General features: G+C 43.3%; 1 protein-coding gene across 1 annotated transcript; it reads left to right on the top strand.

Moving 5' to 3' along the window:
• Positions 1–14,871: 14,871 nt before the first annotated feature.
• LOC129107955 (uncharacterized) lies at positions 14,872–20,015 on the top strand. Its single transcript, XM_054619568.1, has 7 exons — positions 14,872–15,313; positions 17,370–17,521; positions 17,786–17,922; positions 18,034–18,127; positions 19,080–19,245; positions 19,409–19,470; positions 19,692–20,015. The coding sequence occupies exons 1-7, from the start codon at positions 14,872–14,874 to the stop codon at positions 20,013–20,015; spliced, it is 1,377 nt and encodes a 458-aa protein (XP_054475543.1).
• The last annotated feature ends 2,048 nt before the right edge of the window (positions 20,016–22,063 follow it).

Here is a 22,063-nt window from a genome sequence, read left to right as displayed (position 1 = left end):
GCTGTTCCACATCCAGGACGGAATCCGCATTGCTCCTACTGAATCCGAGGTTCGACAATCGGACGGAGCCTCCTTTCCAGCACCCTGGAGTAAACTTTCCCGGGGAGGCTGAGCAGTGGGATACCCCTATAATTGGAGCACACTCTCCGGTCCCCCTTTTTGAAAATGGGAACCACCACCCCGGTCTGCCACTCCACAGGCACTGTACCCGACTTCCACGCGACAGTGAAGAGACGTGTCAACCAAGACAGCCCAACAATATCCAGAGCCTTTAGCATCTCCGGTCAAATCTCATCCACTCCTGGCGCTTTGCCGCTGAAGAGCTTTTTAACTACCTCAACGACCTCCGCCAGGCATATGGACGAGTCTTCCCCTGAGTCTTCAGACTCTGCCTCTTCCACAGAGGATGTGTTGGTCGGGTTCAGGAGTTCCTCAAAGTGTTCTTTCCACCGCTCGACAATATCCCCAGTCCGGGTCTGCAGTTCTCCCCCCCTGCTGAGCACAGCCTGAGAAAAGCCCTGTTTCCCCTTTCTGAGTCGTCTCACGGTTTGCCAGAACTTCCTTGAGGCCATTCGAAAGTCCTTCCCTCGCCGAACTCCTCCCACACCCGGGTTTTTGCCTCAGCAACCGCCGCAGCTGCAGCCCTTCTGGCCAACCGGTACCTGCCTGCTGATTCAGGAGACCCCTCGGCCAACCAAGCCCGAAAGGCCTCCTTCTTCAGCTTGACGGCCTCCTTCACCACTGGTGTCCACCAGCGGGTTCTCGGATTGCCACCACGACAGGCACCGATCGCCTTCCGACCACAACTCCTAGCAGCAGCTTCCACAATGGAGGATTTAAACATGGCCCACTCGGATTCCATGTCCCCAGCCTCCCCCGGGATGCACCAGAAATTATTCCGGAGGTGGGAGTTGAAGACCTTGCGGACAGGATCCTTAGCCAGACGTTCCCAGTTCACCCTCACTACACGTTTGGGTTTACCGCGTCTGTCCGGCAGCCTCCCCCGCCACCTGATCCAACTCACCACCAGGTGGTGATCAGTTGACAGCTCTGCTCCTCTCTTCACCCGAGTGTCCAAGACATACGGCCGCAGGTCTGATGACACAACTACAAAGTCGATCATAGACCTTTGGCCTAGGGTGTTCTGGTACCAAGTACACTTATGAACCTCCCTATGCTCAAACATGGTGTTTGTTATGGACAGTCCATGACTAGCACAGAAGTCCAACAACAAAGCACCACTCGGGTTCAGATCGGGCAGGCCGTTCCTCCCAATCACACCCCTCCAGGTTTCTCCATCGTTACCCACGTGAGCGTTGAAGTCTCCCAGAAGAACTATGGAGTCCCCAGTCGGCGCCCTTTCCAGAACACCACCCAAGGACTCCAAGAAGGCCGCTTACTCCGAACTGCCGTTTGGTGCATAGGCAGTCAGAGACTTTCCCCCTGCGATTCCCAGTCGCAGAGAGGCGACCCTCTCGTTCTCCGGGGAGAACTCCAGAACAGCGGCGCTCAGCCGGGGGCTTGTGAGTATCCCCACACCCGCCTGGCGCCTCTCACCCTGGGCAACTCCGGAAAAGGAAAAAGTCCAGCCCCTCTCCAGGAGTTTGGTTCCAGAACCCAACTATATCTAGTTGGTAGCGTTCCACCTCCCGCACCAGCTCCGGTTCCTTCCCCGCCAGAGAGGTGACATTCCACGTCCCTAGAGCTAGTCTGTGATGCCGGGGGTCAGCACGCCCAGGTTCCCACCCCAGCCTGCCGCCCAGCTCACATTGCACCCGACCCCAATGCCTATCCCTGCGGGTGGTGGGCCCACAGGGTGGCAGCACGATGTAGCTTTTTCGGGCTGGGCCCGGCCGGGCCCCATGTGCCAAGGCCCGGCCACCAGACGCTCGCCGGCGAGCTCCCCTACCGGGTCTGGCTCCAGGAGGGTGCCCCAGTTTCCCTATTCCAGGCGAGGTGCCACAACCTCGCATTGTCCGATTCATTGGGGTTTTGTGAATTGCTCTTAGTCTGACCCCTCCCCCGATGACCACTTTGCCTTGGGAGACCCTACCAGGAGCTATTGCCCCTGACAATACAGCTCTCAGGATCACTGGGGCACACAAACCCCTCCACCGCGATGGAGGGGTTTGTGTGCCCCAGTGATCCTGAGGGGGCACATAAACCCCGCTGGTAGTTTCATCCAAACAAAATCAAATATTGTCATTAATGTAATCAGAAACACAGTATAGCTCCTTCTTAATGTGCTAAACTGTGTCAAGATTAACTTGGTAATACAAATATGTAACAGTAGCTATTTCAGGCTATTAGAAGGTTGTGACTAAGGCTGGCAATAAGGGCAACCATCTGAGAGCGATGAACTCCCCTAAGTCAAAATAACAGGATGTTATGTGTTCTTTACATTCTGTCCACATTATGTGAATGCAGCATAATGCAGAAACCAGTTGCTATTGAGTTCACTGCTGCTTGAGTAAAACCTTTGGGGAGATGTAGTTTCTTTGTATGCTGACCTATTATTGTTGGTTAACTTTGTTAAAGCAGCTATCATCAAGATAAGATAAGTTAAGATAAGATAATCCTTTATTAGTCCCGCAGCGGGGAAATGGACAGGATTACAGCAGCAAAGAGGATAGTGCAAACAAGAGACATAGTAAATAAAATAAAAAAACAAGATCAAAATAAGTATTATAAATAAGCAAATGAGCAATAAAAAACAGTAAAAAACAGTAAAGAACAGTAGAGAATCCACAGTAATATTATATATACAGACAGAAACTATTATAAATATTGTATTGCACAGTGTATTATTGTATTAGTGTGGTCATGTTAACAATGGATCTAATGACTAATGACAGTAAGGTAAGAAACCCATGGCAGTGGAGCATCCAAAGAGCCAGGAGCAGGTGGAGACCAATCAGAGCTACAATGAGAGTGAATATTGGACTTACATTCATCAGGTGAACACAAACCAAAGAAATGCTGCCTCAAATTAACATTCCATTTGAATGCTAAGGATGCTCTGTACCTGCAGGCAAATAGAAAGAAAAAGATAATTTTATGTCTGTTTATGTGTTGTCTTTACATCTTTTATCATTATGTTATGATTATTTATTATGTGGTCAAAATAAGTAGCATAGTAAAGATGATGCTCCTTCATCATGGTTCCACACAGACTGAAACCCACAATGAGAGATAGCACTGAGTTACTCAAGCTAGTGAAACGGGCTAGAGCTCTCTATTCCATTGCAGATTGCACCTTCCTCAGCTACACATGAAAACCTCCAGGGATCTGTATAAGGCCATTACTTAAATGGAAACAAGGTCTATGTAGCTCACAGTGTGATGGTGCTAGAACCATGTTGCTGCACATGATGGGTGGATGCTGACACAAGGGTGGCAGTGTGAATCACTGCTTTTGCTCTGATGGGTTGGTGATAACGACACATACCACAGTACAGTATCTGAGGACAGTCCTGGTTTCAAGCTATTGGTCACAGTGTCCTGAATCATATAACCTGATAAATGTCTACCCAAACGTTGTAACTAAACAAACAAATGTTTTGTTTTATACAGACTCATATCTCTAAAATACGTAAAAAAAAAAAAAAAAAAAAAAAAACTTGACTGGGAGTCAGCGCTGCCCCCTCACCAACAGGGGGCTTGGACTTGGCCGGAGAGTTAGCGGCTCCCTGCAAAAGTTGTTACAACACTAATAACGGAGAAAAGGATCCCTCATCATCTCCCTGCTGTCAGCACCAATGCTACTCAGCACTTCACCGGCAATTTTGCTGTAGATTGGGGTGGTGCATCAGACCTGGTTAAGCTATATATAGAAATGTGCACAAGTTCCTGTGTTCCAGTTTAGGAGACTGTTTGTATGTTATATTTTTCACCAATTGTGTGTTTTCTGCATGCAGGAGATCCTCTCAGACAGTGAAGCAATGCACAATTCACAGCAGCATCTTTTTCATGCCTCTCTGTAGTTCCTTATAAGTGGGAGAAAAGGCCATAAGATAAGATAAGATAAGATAAGATAAGATAAGATAAGATAAGATAAGATAATCCTTTATTAGTCCCGCAGTGGGGAAAATTGCAGGCTTACAACAGCGCAGAGTAAAGTGCACACAAGAGACATAGTAGAAGAAGACAAGATAAAAAATAAAGAATGAAAAATAAGACAAGATAAAAAATAAAAAATGAAAAATAAAAATAAAATAAAACAAGTATTATAAATAAGCAATAAAAAAAACAGTAGAAAAAACAACAATAACTGAAATATTATATTTACAGACAGAGAAAAAAACAAACAACTATTTTAACTATTTTTAACTTTTTTAACTATTATTGCACAGAACTATTATTGCACAGGTAATGTGTAATGTATTGCACAGGTTTTTATTGTCATGTTATTATTGTCATGTGGTCATGTGGTCTGCTGGGAGCAGAGTTGGTTGTGCAACCTGACAGCAGCAGGAAGGAAGGACCTGCGGTACCTCTCCTTCACACACCGGGGGTGAAGCAGCCGGTGGCTGAAGGAGCTGTACAGAGCTGCCAGGGTGTCCTGCATGGGGTGAGAGGTGTTGTTCATCAGGGATGACAGCTTGGCCATCACCCTCCTGTCTCCCACCACCTCCACCGTATCCAATGGACACCCCCAGCACACTGCTGGCCTTCCTGACAAGCTTAACATGCTTTGAAGGCAGCAGCGCGGAGGTCACACACTCAGCAGCAGCAGAGTAAGGGGCTGTTTTCTGACAGATTCTTCATCAAGCCCCCTCTCCCAGCGATATGTGACAGAGCTCTCTTTATTAACACATCTCAGCTGACCTACCTATTGTGTATCGACCTGTATTGCGCCCCGGAACCTTTTATTTACGTTTCACCCGGTACCCTTTTAGAGGCGCACAGCAGCATTCATGGCGATGCGTGTCTCGCGCGTAGTCGCGTCGAAAACGTAAGTTTAATGTCTTAATGCCTGTATTTTGGTTATATAAATGATGGGTTCCTATTGTAACGTTTTCTGTGTAATTTTTATAGTTCATGTGTCTTATACCGGTCGCATTTCTATGCCGTTTTATGTCCGTAAATAGTGTATGAAGCAAGCTAACGGCCAGACCCATGAATGTCCGGTGAATTCAACTTTTCCCGCTCAAGTTACCGTCGTCTTGCACCCTTGGCAAGCGGAGCGAGGTATGTTGTTTTATTGTATGCCTTTAGTGTGATTATGTTTAATTTTGGTGTCTTTATGTAAGTTAAGCAGATAATGCACATGTTTAAGTTTTCTTTTTTGTCCTGAAATATGTTTTCTGTCATTCTTTTATTTGTGAACATGAAAATTGTACTGCCCTGATCTTAATATATTTGTGTAAAAGTGCAACCATTTTATGTTACTTTTTCTAGTTTCACGGTGCCATAGCAACAAAAGAACAAAAGAATAAAAGGTTGCACCCGTCAGAGACTCTCCGGTTATTTCGTGTCAAGGGCTGCTACAGTGAAACTCGACCACGACGAATCCTCTTCCACGGACCCTCAACGCTGCATCTGGACGTCCAACTTCGATGTGCGGGCATCTTCAATATAAGACATCGCCCGATGTCCTGCACACATTCCCACAGGCGCCTCAGCTGCATCAAGAGACACTGTACACATAATCAAAGGTGATGTGGTAAGAGAACTTAAAAAACAGACTCTGGCAACCTAAGAGTTTAAGAACGGTTAAACAGCCAAGTTCATTGTAAAGGTTAAATGCGTGGTTTGAATGTTGTTAATTTGATGGCTTTAATGTCCATGATCAAGTCCGAAATAATTGTTATCTCATGAAACCCTAACTGTTGAAGCTCATTATTTTAAAGGTCTGATTGTGAAGTACCAGCAGTATTTTTGTCCATAACATTTTGCCATTTTTGTGCATATTGTTTTGCTAATCTTGAGGTGTTCATAAGGTGTAAATGTCTAAGTTTGAGTGTTATTTAGTAGTACTTGCGTAAAGTTAAAGTCACCACTCATCCAAATTTAAGTCCAGACATTAAAACACTTCAAGGAGCAAACTAATATATCAGACCATCAAAATGTTAACACCTGCTGAAGAACCAGACTGCCCCCCGGAAGACAAACAGGGGAGGTCCAACTCACGAGAACGAAGTTTAACAGAAAAGGGCCTAGAGATGCAAGAACAGGAAGCAAAGAAAAACGAAAAGGCATTCAACAAAGCCTATGACTCGTGGAAGCAGTTAGCAAGAGAAACCAGAGTAAAATTAAAGGCTCTCTGCTCACCTGAAGATCTTGATACAATTGAAAGAGACATTAAAGCTAAACACGCCATAGTGCAACAACATTATGAGCCAATTCGCCGCAACCATACTACTACCCCAGTTATTGTTCAAAGAATGGATGCATGTGGCACTCTAACAGACGAAATGTTTGAGCTCATAAACAAACGTCTAGAGAACATAGACGAGACATTTAATGAAAGTAAGGAAAAGGAAAGAGTGAGGATGACGCTAAATAAGAATGAGTATGAGTCTATCTTTGGAAAAACAGAAACAGAAACAGTAATTTCATCCCCCTCAGAAAGCTCAAACTCAAAAGCCACCTCCAGGTCTTCTAGTAAACGTGCAGACGCAGAAGCAGATCTTGCAGCTAAGCTAGAACAGGCCAATGCAATGGAAGAAATACATGAACAACAAACAAAACTCATTAAGCTGGAGAGTGAATGGAAGCTTAAAGAGGCAGAGGTTAAATTAAGACTAGAGGAGGAGAAAACAAAGCTACAACGGCTACAAGCGTCAAAGGAAGTAAAGGTAGCAGCAGCACGAGTCAAAGCATACAATGCCTTTGATAATGTTGAAAGTTGCAATCAAGAGGTCGACAACATAATGCTGCCCGACTACCTAAATACCGATCTTCAAACTCCACTGTATCCAAGAGCCCTGCCATTTCAATCTCAGCAAAGACCCCCTGAGATGTTGAGAAATCAAGAGGAGGTGAGTCTAACCCAAGCGCTTGCAAGCTCACTTATTCTTAATCGTCTGCCTGTACCAGAACCCTCCACGTTTACCGGTGACCCCTTAGAGTACTTGGATTGGAAGACATCCTTTATGGCACTTATCGGCCAGAAGCCCCTCCCTGTGTGTGAAAAAATGCTATACCTAAAGAGTTATCTTGCAGGGGACGCACGCAGAGCAGTTGAAGGATTCTTCTACCGAAACACTGAAGACGCATATAAGGGCATTTGGAACGTGCTACAGGACAGATATGGAAATCCATTCATCATCCAAAGAGCTTTTAGGGACAAACTCACAAAATGGCCAAAGGTAGCTGCAAATGACCCCGCAGCGCTCAGAGAGTTTGCAGATTTTCTGCAAAGTTGCGCCGAAGCCACTCCCCACGTTAAAGGCTTAGCCATCCTCAACGATTGTGAAGAAAATCATAAGCTCCTCAAAAAGCTGCCTGAGTCCATGGCACATAGATGGAGTCGCATTGTAGTGAACGAGTTAGACAAATCTCAAGAGTATCCAACCTTTGCTCGTTTCACAGAGTTCATGCAGAAGGAAGCCAGAATAGCTTGCAACCCCATTGCCTCCCCCTTCCTGATGAACAACAGATTTGAAGACGAGAGATTTCCCAAGAGAGCAAAAGCCCTAAACACACACGCTCAAACAAAGTCCTTCATCTCTGGCCCACCAGAAACCTCAGCCTCACATCCAAGGCCACCTTGTTCAGTCTGTGAAGATGATAGTCATGGTATTGTTAAGTGCCCAACCTTTGCAGCAAGAACTGCTGATGAAAAGAAGGTTTTCATTCAGGAAAATCGTCTTTGTTTTGGATGCCTGAGGAAAGGTCACGTAAGTAAAGACTGCAAAGGACGTCACACCTGTAACATATGTAGCCGACGTCATCCAACCTGTCTACACATAGAAAGAGACCAAGTGCCTGTAGGAAACTCAAGGAGCAGCTTAGCAGCCTCAGGAGATGGCGATACCAAGGATGTTCGTAAGGTTATGGCACATGCACTGACAAGGTATAGTTCCGCCACATCTAGCATTGTCCCTGTCCTTGTGTCCACTACAACAGACCCCCAAAAGGAAATCCTAACGTATGCGCTTCTTGACACACAAAGTGACACGACTTTTATCTTAGAAGATCTAGTGTCTGAACTTAACATGAGCACTCAACCGATCCAACTCAAGCTCAGTACGATGACATCTGTGGACACAGTTATAGCAAGTAAGGCTACATGCGGCTTCCGTGTTCGTGAATTTAACTCCGAGACCTGTGTGCAGCTAAAGCAAGCCTACACTCGGGATTTCATCCCAGTCGATAAATCTCACATCCCTACAAGGGAAACAGCACTTCAGTGGCCTCACCTCAAACGCCTAGCAAACAAGCTACAGCCACTGCAACACTGTGAAGTGGGACTATTAATCGGCTACGACTGCCCATCTGCACTAGCTCCTTTAGAGGTCATTACAGGTACCGAAACTGAACCCTTTGCCCAAAGAACCGCCCTCGGCTGGAGCATCATAGGGTCAGCCAACCCACACCTCGACAGACGAGACTGCCAAAGCTTTGTGCACAGAGTTGCAGTTAAAGAAATGCCAATGCCACCAGTCACCGATGTGCTCAAGGCCTTGGAGTCAGATTTCAGTGAAAGGAGCTATGAGGACAAGTTTGTGTCTCAAGATGATGTTCGCTTTGTACAACTCCTTTGTGGCACTATAAGGCAAAGAGAAGATGGACACTATGAGATGCCCCTTCCTTTCAAAGACAACAATCCCCCTGCGCTACCAAATAATAACAGACTGGCTACAATTCGGCTAGAACACCTCAAGAAGAAGTTAAAGATCCACACGCAGTACTTCGATCACTACAAAGCCTTTATGGAAGAAACCATCAGCAAAGGTGACGCTGAACCAGCCCCTGTATCTTCTGAGGGAGATATTGTATGGTACATCCCGCACCATGGGGTGTACCACCCTAGAAAGCCAGACAAACTCAGAGTTGTTTTTGACTGTTCAGCTAAGTTCCGTGGCATCTCCCTTAACGACACTCTACTGACAGGTCCTGATTTAACCAACTCCTTGGTGGGAGTACTCTGTCGTTTCAGAAAGGAAGCAGTGGCCGTGACCTGTGACATTGAAAAGATGTTCCATCAATTCTCTGTCTCACCTGAATTCCGCAACTACTTAAGGTTCCTATGGTGGGAGGGTGGTCAGTTGGATACGGAACCCAAAGAGTATAGGATGGCAGTCCACCTCTTTGGCGCTGGCTCCTCCCCAGGATGCGCAAACTTCGCCCTTAAGTATCTGGCACAGCAACACAAGGTTGATTACCCTGCAGCATCAGCCTTTATAGAAAATAACTTCTATGTGGATGATGGTTTAACCAGTGTTTCATCAGTTGAAGAGGCCCAAAAATTGATTGTTGAAGCTCAAGAGCTGTGCAAGAGTGGAGGCTTACATCTGCACAAGTTCAACTCAAATCAAAGTGACGTGCTCTCATGTATAGACCCTTCAGAAAGGGCAACAACCACTGGTCCCCTCAACCTTAAACCTGACATGACACCAGATGGACATGTACTTGGCATCCAGTGGTCAATTGAGAATGACACCTTCGGCTTCAACGTGGTCACAAAGGACCAGCCACCAACCCGCCGTGGTATTTTGTCAATTGTTGCATCTCTTTACGACCCTCTCGGCTTCGTAGCTCCCTTTGTTCTCAGTGGCAAGTGTATCCTGCAGGAGTTATGTCGCCGTGGCATTGGATGGGATGATCTGCTTCCTGAAATGTTAGCCCCACGGTGGGAGGAGTGGAAAAATGGGCTACAAATGTTGAAGGAAATCACCATACCCAGATGTTACCATCCTCCAGACTTTGGTAAAGTTGTCAAAGTGGAGCTACACCACTTCTCCGACGCCAGCAATGTGGGATATGGTGCATGTTCATACCTAAGATACAAAAATGATGAAGATAAAGTCCATTGTTGCCTCGTAATAGCAAAAGCGAGGGTCGCGCCTACAAAGCTTTTGAGCATTCCAAGACTGGAGCTGTCAGCTGCAGTCACTGCAGCTAGGATGAGCGTGATGTTGAAAACCGAACTTGAAATGCAGATTGACAAAGAGTTCTTCTGGACCGATTCCCAGGTAGTACTGGCCTACATCAACAACGAGGCACGAAGGTTTCACGTGTTCGTTGCTAACCGCGTTCAACTGATAAGAGATACTACAGACCAAAGTCAGTGGCATTATGTCGATACGACACAAAATCCAGCCGACCACGCTTCTAGAGGTCTTCGTGCATCAGATATTTCGTCAACAACCTGGCTGTCAGGACCCAAGTTTTTATGGGAACCAGAAGTTCACACATCACCAAACTCTTCACCAGAGCTGTTAGTTGGTGATCCAGAAGTCAAAGCAGTTGAATCGTTCACAACCCACACAAGTGAACAAAACGATGTTCTGAGTCGTCTCTGCCAGCTTTCCAGTTGGTCAACTCTCATAAAGGTGGTTGCAAGGATCAAAAGATTAAGGTGTAAAGCAGGTCAACATGGCGACCTTGTGACTGTTGAAGAACGAAGGAAGGCCACTGAGATGGTGATCGCCCTCGTCCAGCAGCAAGCTTTCCCCAAAGAGCTGAAGTTACTGCGAAATGGAGATAGCCTCCCTAGCTCAAGTCCTCTTATACGCCTCAACCCCATTCTAGATCAGGGACTTCTTCGAGTTGGTGGAAGGTTGAACAAATCAAGTCTCAGTCATGAACTAAAGCACCCAGTCATTCTTCCTAAGGATAGCCCCATAAACAAGTTAGTTCTGTCACATTATCATGCCATGATTTGTCATCAGGGCCGCAGTCAAACCCTAATGGAACTGAGAGCCAATGGATTTTGGACGATTGGTGGGAGCAAAGCAGTCGCCAAGTTGATACACGGATGCGTTAAATGCAGGAAACTCAGACGCCAAACTGAGGAGCAGTGTATGTCTGAGCTTCCCAAAGAACGTGTTGAAGTCTCACCCCCTTTCACATACACTGGCATGGACTGTTTTGGTCCATTCATTATCAAGAGGGGCCGCAAAGAGCACAAACGATATGGACTCCTCCTCACATGTCTATCTTCACGTGCAGTCCATATCGAAATGCTTGAAGATCTTTCCACTGACTCCTTTATCAACGCCTTAAGGTGCTTCATCAGTCTAAGAGGAGCCGTTTGCCAATTACACTGTGACCATGGCACAAACTTTGTAGGAGCTAGAAATGAGTTCAGAGAAGCTCTCAAACAATGTGAAACCAAGACATTGGAAGCCTTCTTGGCTGACAAACAGTGCGAGTTCATCTTTAATGCCCCCTCTGCAAGTCACGCGGGCGGAGTCTGGGAGCGACAGATCCGGACCATTCGCGGGGTGCTAAACGCCACAATTACTCAGTGTTCAGGCCGTTTGGATGAGGCATCTCTCAGAACACTGTTCTATGAAGCTATGGCCATCGTTAATAGTCGTCCTTTAACTGTGGATGGAATAAATGACCCCATGGCACCAGAGCCTCTGACTCCCAACCACCTCATTTTGATGAAGTCCAAGGTTGCGTTACCACCGCCTGGAAAGTTTGTGAAGCAGGATATGTATGCTGCAAAGAGGTGGCGCAGAGTGCAGTACCTCACGGAACAGTTCTGGAGCCGGTGGAAAAAGGAGTACTTAATGGAATCTTCCACAAGGCAGAAGTGGCATGTACCACGCCGGAACGTAAAAGTCAATGACATAGTCATCATCAAGGAGGACATGCTACCAAGAAGCCAATGGCAACTGGGGCGTGTGGTAGAAACCATAGAAGGAACTGATGGTTTGGTTCGACGAGTCAAGGTCCAAATGGGAGATAAGACACTGACAAAGAAAAAGGGCCCAGCGTTCAAACCCTCAATCATTGAGAGGCCCATTCAAAAACTTGTATTAATCCTTGAAAGTGGGTAAATGTTAATTTGTTTTCATACGAGACCTGTTCATACATTTAGTCTCTTTAGTTCGGTCCTTTTGTATGGTCAAGAAATCTTGTATGATTCTCTCAGTGTTCATCAGTACATGATTTGGTGGGAGTGTAACGGACCTATTGTGTATCGACCTGTATTGCGCCCCGGAACCTTTTATTTACGTTTCACCCGGTACCCTTTTAGAGGCGCACAGCAGCATTCATGGCGATGCGTGTCTCGCGCGTAGTCGCGTCGAAAACGTAAGTTTAATGTCTTAATGCCTGTATTTTGGTTATATAAATGATGGGTTCCTATTGTAACGTTTTCTGTGTAATTTTTATAGTTCATGTGTCTTATACCGGTCGCATTTCTATGCCGTTTTATGTCCGTAAATAGTGTATGAAGCAAGCTAACGGCCAGACCCATGAATGTCCGGTGAATTCAACTTTTCCCGCTCAAGTTACCGTCGTCTTGCACCCTTGGCAAGCGGAGCGAGGTATGTTGTTTTATTGTATGCCTTTAGTGTGATTATGTTTAATTTTGGTGTCTTTATGTAAGTTAAGCAGATAATGCACATGTTTAAGTTTTCTTTTTTGTCCTGAAATATGTTTTCTGTCATTCTTTTATTTGTGAACATGAAAATTGTACTGCCCTGATCTTAATATATTTGTGTAAAAGTGCAACCATTTTATGTTACTTTTTCTAGTTTCACGGTGCCATAGCAACAAAAGAACAAAAGAATAAAAGGTTGCACCCGTCAGAGACTCTCCGGTTATTTCGTGTCAAGGGCTGCTACACGGTGTATATTGAGGAGACCTCTTCAAGGGAACAGTGACAGACTCGACAGAGCTTTCACTGCCTGTCGCTGATATTTCATGCTTCTTATCCTATTTTTTCTCCAGGGAGCTGTCATGATGAACGGACAGGATTCTGTGTGTTTCCTGATGATAGAGTGAAACCGTCAGGCTTGCACTTCTTAAGAGAATATTTTCTCATTAGTCTAATTACCATTGACCCATATACTGAGTTTATGGTAATACAAAATCACCCCTCCCAAGTTTCAACAATATTAACAAAGTAAAAGCCTTAAGTTCCCCATGTTATTATCTCATCTTGTTTGTAGAAATCCACGTATAAGTCCTTGTCATACATACTCAGCAGGCTGGAGACATGTTTGCATAACTGCAACTATAACTGATACTTTGAATTTTACCCCTGCCCACACACAGAATTAGAATCAACTATTAACATAATGTATTCCTTGTGTTCCATCTATATGGCCCACAGGAACTTATCCTGCAAAATGAGAATCGTTTGATGAAATTGAATGGTGTATGAGAAGTCAGTGTCGTTCCATTTTGAGCTGGCGTTCTCATTGTTTCCTTGCTGAGCAAAGGTTTTTGTCAAATGGGAGATTTTTTTCTCTGCCATGAGAGCTTTCATTGTCATGCTGAAATATTGCTGATGTAGCATTTTCTGCCTAATCTGATAATCAGATCCCTACACAGCAAAATCGGTAGTGTTAATTTGAGTTAAAATTTTCGGTGTTAACTATTCAGAGTTAACAAGTGTTGATTTTAGAGTTATTGTAACACTTACAGTGCTGAAAACGCTCTGTAGCTGGGGTTATTTCAAGGAGTCAATACCCATCACTTATTTGGAGTTGATTTCTACATCCGGTTTTTACGCGCTCTTGGGCATGAAGAGGCTGCTAGAAGTTTGGTGTCGAGATCGATCGTGGAGTTTGTTAAGGTAAGAACCATACATTAGAATTTAAGGTTGTTTTAATTAAAATCATAATTAGGCCTAAATATTTGAAATCATTTTTAATAACGGTATTTATCTAAAGCACGCAACATTTTGCCAATGTGGAAGCTTAGGTTACGCTACTAATAAACTGTCTGGTAGCCTAAACGCCAGGATTCCTTAGCCTAAGTAAAGCTGACCATCTTCCACAGGTTTATACAGAGAAAATAAATGTACATATAATAAGTGCTTAACAGTGTTTTAAAAGAAATGCGAGCCATTTTATTCCTTTTGAATGAAGGGGGGGGGGGGTACTCTCTCGAAAAATGCAGACGTTAGAATTTGAATTTGTCATAACGTTAGTAGCTGGCAGCTTGTGGTAAGGTGAGCTCGACAGATAATTGCACTTTGCTCATTTACATAGCTGTAAAGGGGAGAGAGAACGTTCTTGTCAGGAATATTCTGTTAAAAAGGTAAGAATCTTATATAAAGACAGTTTAAGTCAAGTTTTGTCGTCGTAGTTACGCCTAACTCTGCTTGACCAAACGCATAAGGATAACGCAGTATAGGTATTGATTGCTTGCTAATGGTAAGGGAAGCAGTAATTAGCATGAACAAAGGGAACACTTTCCACTTTGCTTTGGCTTCAGCGAAATAGGCTACTATTCAGTGTTTTACACTAAACGAAATATGTCAGTGGAGGGAGGGTCGTCGATGCCGCCGATATTTTATATGATGCAACTTCTAGCCTAGCATGCCATATGAAAAAACAGGGTGTCCGCGGAGGTCTTAAAAGTCTTAAAAAGTCTTAAATTCATTTTTCTAAATTTAAGGCCTTAAAAAGTCTTAAATTCGTCAAAAATGTCATATGCTGGTCTTAAATGTATAACTCGGAGGTCTTAAATTTGTCGGGGCAGGGTTATTTAATTTTGTATTTTTCTCGCGGGACTTTTCGGGAAGGAGATGTACGATGGGCTACTTTCTTGCTAGCTGCATATATAAACGGATGTCTGCGCGCTTGCTAGCTAGTCTGCAACAATGGGTAAATGCAAGTTCAACGTCAGTTGGCTGGAAGACGTCCGTTTCCGAGGTTGGCTAGCGTCCGTTGCCAACCCAGAACAGGCCAGATGCATTCCGTGCAAAAGTAGCCTACATTCAAGCTCGGCACCATGGGGATTAAGGCTGTCGTCAGCCATATGCAGAGCCAAAAACATAAAACGAGAGAGACAATTGCCAGGAGCCACACACAGACCCCAGCCATTTCTACGTTTTGCATCTCTGCCCCGGCGCCACCGCCGCAGACGGTCCGCGCTGCTAGCACTGACCTGAGGGTAGCATTTGGTGCGACACCAACACTGAAAGCGGAGGTGTTGTGGATTCTAAACACAGTGGTCAAGCACCAGTCCTACAACTCGAATGAGGGGATAGGAGATCTCATCGGTTTGATGTTCCCTGACCCTCAAATCGCGAGCACCTTTACTGCTGGAAGGGACAAAACGGCGTATATAACTCGCTTCGGACCAGCGCCTTTCATCCGAAACGAGCGAATCTGCAGCGTCAACAAGGCTGATTTTGTTTTGATATTTGAGACGTTGAACCACGCCAATAAAAGCAAGCAACTTGACGTGCACGTCCGATATTGGGTCGGAGATCGAGTGCATTTCCCGGTACTTGGGCTCGCAATTCATGGGGCCCCACATATATGGGGGTAAAAGGGATGATGATACATAATATTTTTTAGACAATATGCAGAATCTTTTCACTTACGAATTAACACGGTCGGCTATTTTTGCCAGCACGCCACCCTAGCCATATTATGGGCAACCGTGTTCCCCTTGGCTGTGATTTGAACTTTGAATTCCTCGTAGGAGTTCATAATAATACATTGCTCGCCTTGGATGAAATACACCGCTCTTGCGCGATTTATTTTGCATAAGGGTGAGTCAAATGACGCGAGAAACGCCCCTTTTATGTGAACGCGCATTGAACCTAAAGCGGAAAACCTGGTTCAACTAATTGAATCTAAAGTGAGCGTCGTGGTACCATTTAACTGTGATTGCGAGTTGCGGCTCTGTCGAGCCAGGTTTTCCCAAGAAAGCCTGGGTATGTTCAACGAGGTTCGTGGTATACCCCCCAGGTCTTACTGAAGGCATTTATTTAATGGTGAAAATATTATTAATCAATGGCGTAAATATCGACGGTGCAACCGGTGCAGCTGCCCGGGGGCCCAGACGCTGTCACCCCCCTCTCAACAACTTACAACTTGGGTGCACCATGAATACGTGCTGGTGCACCCAAATTAAAAATGTAGGCGCACCAGTGCACCCAAGGAAAAAGTTAGTCTGGAGCCCTGGAGTATCACTTTATGTTCAATAAACAGACAGAAAGTAAACTTGAATGAGTCTCATTGAGTGACACACATGCTATGCTTGGGTTGTAATACAGCGGGATCCCCCCCACCATCGCGGGTTTAAGGTCTTAAATTTCATTCAAGGTGGTATTAAAAAGGTCTTAAAAAGTCTTAAATTTGACTTGCTGAAACCTGCAGATACCCTGAAAAACGACTACCAACAAGCTATGGATAGCAATATGTCAGACAGAGCTGTGCATGTGTTAGAAAAGCCGGTTTCAAATGTAATAAATGCATTTATCAATGTACTAAGGATGTTTTGTTATATAAAGTAGGAAGCATGTTAAGCGCACATTATTGTATGCAACAAACTTTATTGCCACTTAAACCATGGGTTAAATATATGGTAATATAGTTTAATTTCACCCCCTTCCCCTACTTTCGCCACCAGGTGCAGTTTTAGGACATGTTGCTGAAAGTGAAATACCTCAGTGTAAAGAAGTACATCAAATTGCACGCCAGCTTTACTTATTTGGAATTTATAAGTGAAGGTAAGATATCCTAAGAGGCTTAACAAGATATGTTGTCCATGTATCAGCTCCTCATATCACTAGACTGGATGTAGCTCATCTTTTTAAAAACTAGGCTATACCTGTAACACAGTTTATTGTAGACTATTGTGTCTCATTAAAAAAAAAAAAAAACTTCAATTAATGATCAATCTGTATCACTGTTGCGGCAGACTTGTTTAATTTAGTCTACCATTATCACAAAGAAGTGCAGAGTTACTAATCCAAGATGCAGTACCATAATATTGCCCCAAATAAATGTAAGCCTAAAATAATAATAAAAAAAGATAAAAGCAAAGTTATTTAGTCTGTTTCAGGTGACTTTATGGTTACATTCTGCATTTCTACAGTCAAAACCAAGTTTGGACTTCAGGATGCTGCTCATCTTGAAATTTTCGATGAAACTGACACAGCAGTTGACGAAGACATTTTTCTTGAGTTATTGGAGGCCCATCCAGACCTATGCCTGACAGTACGTCAAAGGATTTCAGATGAAGGTAGATGTTATCATAATACCTTATGTTGTCAGTGTATAGCCCAGTCAGTGTAGAGCCAAGTTTTTGCTCCTTTATGCAGATAATACTGACCTTTCTTTATGCAATGTGCATGGCAGTGGACAGGGTTGACATATTTGTGTACATTGTTGTCTGAATATGAACATGGCAATAGTTGTATAATTATTAATGGACTTGTAAGAGATTAATGAAAATTAACCAATTTACTTTTTGTAAAGATTTTTCTCCTTTAGCTCATTCAACACCATCTTACTCGGATACAGCATCTTCCCTCACGGATACCATATCACTTTCATCAAGCGACAGTGACCTAAGGGAACATGGTATTCCTGCAGGCCGCAGTAGATCCAGTAAAGAAGACATGGGCAGTTCTGCAGCGAAAGAGGTAATTGAGAGTAAAAAATATTTTTGAGTTATACTGAATTGAAATTATAACCAATCAGAGCATGTGGTTCCCAACTTGCCTGTAATGAAAGTAAGTTATTGATTTGCATCTTGCCAGATGTTTGTCCTTTTACAAGTTTTTTGACATTCCTCTAAACTTTCACCTTTAACTACAAACATGAGTGTGTTTTCTCTCATTTGACATAAAAGAGAGAATTGAACACCATTTTTATTATTATTATTATTTTCTTATTTGTATGAGCAGATGGTTGAAGATGCCTTGAATAGGAAGCCTGGTGGAGAGGATATCCTTGAAGAATACAGGGGAGAAAATTCACTAAGCCACCGCACCCGGAGACAGCTTGTAAACATATTGGCAAGTGATATGACCGAGAGACATGGGTAAGCTTAATAGAAATGTAATGAAGGGCCATACACTGTATTCTTGTATTGTATACTGTAACTCCGATCCGTAAAACTGACTCAACATCATTGGTTGTCTTTTCTCTATAGCAGGTTTCCCTCCCGTCAGCAAAAGGAGAAGTATGCCCTAGGAATTATTACTGTCTTTCCTTCACTGAAGGATCCCTTTTCTCCAAAGGGCTATGTAAGTTATGCAATGATGGTAAAGTGGCACAGAAGTTTTATCATGGAATAACTACAGTAGATAAAGTGAAAGTATTAAAACAATTGTGTGGTTGGTCCTATTGTCTCTTTGATAGTGACTGTTGTCATATGACTGCATTTGAAATTGTGGAGTATTTTTAAGATGTGAAATCAAAAACAATGATAGAGCCCTGCTCGGAAGTGACTCAGGGCATTTTGCACATAAACTTGAAAATAGAAAAGCTGTTATATAATAATAGTTCTATTGTTTCATTTTGCTGCATCTGCACATGCTGTAAGATCACATTTGATGTTCATTTTCTTTGTTTAAATGTAATAGGAGCATTTCTACGATGGCGTGAAAGGGACTGGATATTTAGCATGGCGCCTCAAGACCATGACTAGGTCTACAACTAAACGGCCAGTGAAGGAAGTCTCAGTGCCTCAAGAACAAGGGCCAAAGCGCCGAAGATCAGCAACCACACTGCCTCAGCAACTTGATGGAGATGCCTGCAAGGAGGCCATTTCATTTCTTGTTCACTCTCCTGATGAAGCAAGTGTATTTCAGAGGATGAAAATGACGTTCCAACATCGCCAGGACCTTGTCCATGACCCACAAAGAACTGCAGATGTCTTAAAAACATTTCCACGTTTTTTGGATGTTAAAGGACTAGTAAGTCATACATTTTACATTTTCAACTAGTTTTCTAGTCTTTTATCATTGTTTTGCTCACTTTGATGGTAGCAGTTAAATATGTGATCATTGGTCATCCCGGTCTCCTGGTATTTCCCATATTGCTCAAAATTACCTCTTTGTATCATAAAAGGAAATATTTAGAGCCAATCAGCCCATATCCCTGTTCTTTGAAACTTCAGGGTGCTGTTGGGAGCTATAAGAAGGACAGCATTTGGTGCAACGTAGACTAAATGTAACACTTTTGTATGATCAACAGGTCAATCAAGACTTCCTGCTGCTGTTTGGTGCTGAAACAGCCACCAAGTTGCTTGAAAAGTGGGACACCTCATTCAAGCCAAAAGTCATCAAAGAGGCCAAACAGCTGACTCCGTCAACTGACCTGTGTCATTTGCTAAAAGCTGCAGAGAAGCTTGCAGAGAATGATGACAATGGTACGCTTGACTGCATGTTTGTTTGACAATACTAATATTTATTTTTACGTTCTCATTTGATAAATTGTCTGATAAATTCCACCCCAAACAGACTGGGACAGTGACATGGCTTCTGTGCTGCTACTGCTTCATCTTTTGCCACCTTCAGCTGGACGGAAGAGGAGGACCAAAATAAGTCCAAGGGATGCAGCAGACAAAATGGTGCACTTTCACAAGGTAAATACTGTATGTTCCCTCACTTTTTAAAGTCCTACAAGACACTTTTTTAGCTCTGAACTTTCTATTTTTTCCTCTCCATGTGGACTATGTTTACTTAGTACAGGCCTATTGTTCAGGAGTCCAGTAAGGAACATGATTCAAAACTAAAGGGGTAATTTATACTCGGCATTACTGAACAGTGTATGTGTTTTTTTTTTTTGTATCTTATTTGTTTTTAGTCATGCTGCAGCATCGATGAACACCTGCAAGAAAGAGATGGCAAACCATACATCCTTGCAGTCGGCCGAACCCAGAGCAGGATTGACACCTTTTACATCGCAGTGGACAAACAACTCATCCCCTGCCAAGCCACCAGCTCACTGGGTGCTTTTGATGAACTTTTCAAATCCCACTACGTGTTCAACTTAAATTACGACGAGTCTCTGGTTCATTTCTACAGTTTTGTGCAGACTACCATTTTCAACATTGACGCTACCTCAACAGACGAGTCACCGCGTGTTCGTGAGTTGCGTGCTAAAATTTTGAATGAGAACAATGTTTAAATGTTTCATCTGTCAATCGCTGCATATCAGCAGTCAGGCTTTGATAAGTCATTTGCGACTAGGCCACAGTTTTTATCCAAGCACCAAATTTAAGTTGGCTTGTTCACAAGAAAGTTGTAGGCGTCAGTTCACGTCATTTTCTGGTTTTAAAAAACATTTAAATAGTGTTCATAATGAAGATTGTTGTCAAAGTGGTGATGCAGAAACCTCAGAGTCATTTCAGGATGATTTTTTCATTCAGGATGAAGTTGCGGAAACAAGTGTCACACAGAGCCTTGAGGCTGGTTGTTCTGAAAACAATGGATCTGGTCAAAGAATGGAAGAAAAAACGAAATCCATTTTAACTACTATTGTTGGTAAACTCAGTGGTAGTGATTTGGCAAATAGTTTTGTGACATCACTTGTTAATGATTTGGAAGAATTTGCTGATGGACTGCACTGTCAGTTTAAGCAAAAAGTACTCTCCGTTGTGCCAAAAGATAATCCTGTAAGATCTACATTGGAAAAATGTCTTGAGACTTTTGACAACCCAGTTGAGGGCTTTGATACAGAAGCTAAAAGAAAGACATATTTCAGTGCAAAATGGGGAATTGTCGAGCCAGTGGAAAAAACTTTAGGAATTCGTTATGATACAAGGTTAAATAAAAATACAGGAACTTATGACCAGGTACCAGTGAAAGACACTTTTGTGTACATTCCAATTTTGGAAACCATCAAATTTATCTGCCGCAATACTTATATTTGCGAGCTGCTGGCTAAACCAGGTGTATCAAAAGAAGACCGATATGATGACTTCTGTGATGGAAGTTATTTTAAGTCTCATCCATTGTTTTCAAAACAACCAATCTCTTTGCAAATTCAACTGTTTTACGATGACTTTGAGACAGCTAATCCACTTGGTTCCAAACGTGGGGTTCACAAAATTGGTGCAATGTACTTTGTCCTCAGAAATCTGCCTCCAAAGTTAAATTCTGCATTGATGAACATTCATTTGGTTTCATTGTTTCATGCAGAAGATGTGAAAAAACATGGCTTTGATCCTATTTTACAGCCACTGATTGATGACATAAAATTATTGGAGCGTCATGGCATTGATTTACCCTTCTCATCTGAAAAGGTCCATGGCACTATATGTCAGATAACTGGGGACAACTTGGGGATGCACACAATTTTGGGTTTTGTAGAGTCTTTCAGTGGACGTCACTACTGTCGTTTGTGTTTAATTTCAAAAGAAGATGCGCAGAGTGTGTATACTGAGGATGATCCAAAGATAGTCTTACGAGGGAAAGAGCTTTTTGAAATGCACTGCAGAGAGTTGCAATCCGATCCTCAAAAGCTGCATGTGTTTGGATTAAAAAAGAATTCAACACTGAACAGTTTACAGTTCTTTCATGTTTGCCAGAATTTTTCCTTGGACATAATGCACGACATTCTTGAAGGGGTGGCACAGTATGAGATAAAGTTGCTCTTGGAATATCTTTCCGACAATTTTCTGCCAAAACCTGCTCTTTTGTCACGGATCTATGCTTTTGATTATGGCTACTCAGAGCGCAAAAATCGTCCAACAAGGGTGAACTTGGACAGTCCTGGCAATAGTATAGGCCTCAACTCCATTCAGACTCTTTGTCTAATAAGAAACGTTCCTTTAATTTTTGGTGACATTGTGCCAGAAGGAAATCAGAACTGGACCTTGCTATTGCTTTTACTACAAATAATTAACATCATTTTCTCTCCATCAGTTTCAATTGGCATGACTGTGCATCTAAAGCATTTAATAATGGAACACCATTACTTGTTCAAACAGTTATATCCAGGGAGAAACCTGATTCCCAAACACCACTTTATGTTGCACTACCCTACTTGTATCAGGAAAATTGGACCCTTAATACATGTATGGGGTATGAGAGGTGAGGCTAAACATAGGGTATTTAAAAACACCCTTAAAAACTTTAAAAACATTACAGTGTCACTTGCCAAAAAACACCAAGCATCCATAGCATACAAGTGGGAGACATGTCCTTTTAACAATGTTGAATATGGGCCCTTAA

This window comes from Anoplopoma fimbria, chromosome 19 (assembly GCF_027596085.1).
Source record: "Anoplopoma fimbria isolate UVic2021 breed Golden Eagle Sablefish chromosome 19, Afim_UVic_2022, whole genome shotgun sequence".
Lineage (NCBI taxonomy): Eukaryota > Metazoa > Chordata > Actinopteri > Perciformes > Anoplopomatidae > Anoplopoma > Anoplopoma fimbria.
This window is presented reverse-complemented; position numbering and strand designations above follow the sequence as displayed.

Excerpts from the sequence above, each read along its gene's own strand:
- LOC129107955 (XM_054619568.1), top strand. The coding sequence starts at position 14,872 with ATGGGGATTAAGGCTGTCGTCAGCCATATGCAGAGCCAAAAACATAAA. Across the intron at positions 19,246-19,408 it reads AGAGAAGCTTGCAGAGAATG|GGAAGAGGAGGACCAAAATA; the intron begins ATGACAATGGTA and ends CTTCAGCTGGAC. Across the intron at positions 19,471-19,691 it reads AAATGGTGCACTTTCACAAG|TCATGCTGCAGCATCGATGA; the intron begins GTAAATACTGTA and ends ATTTGTTTTTAG.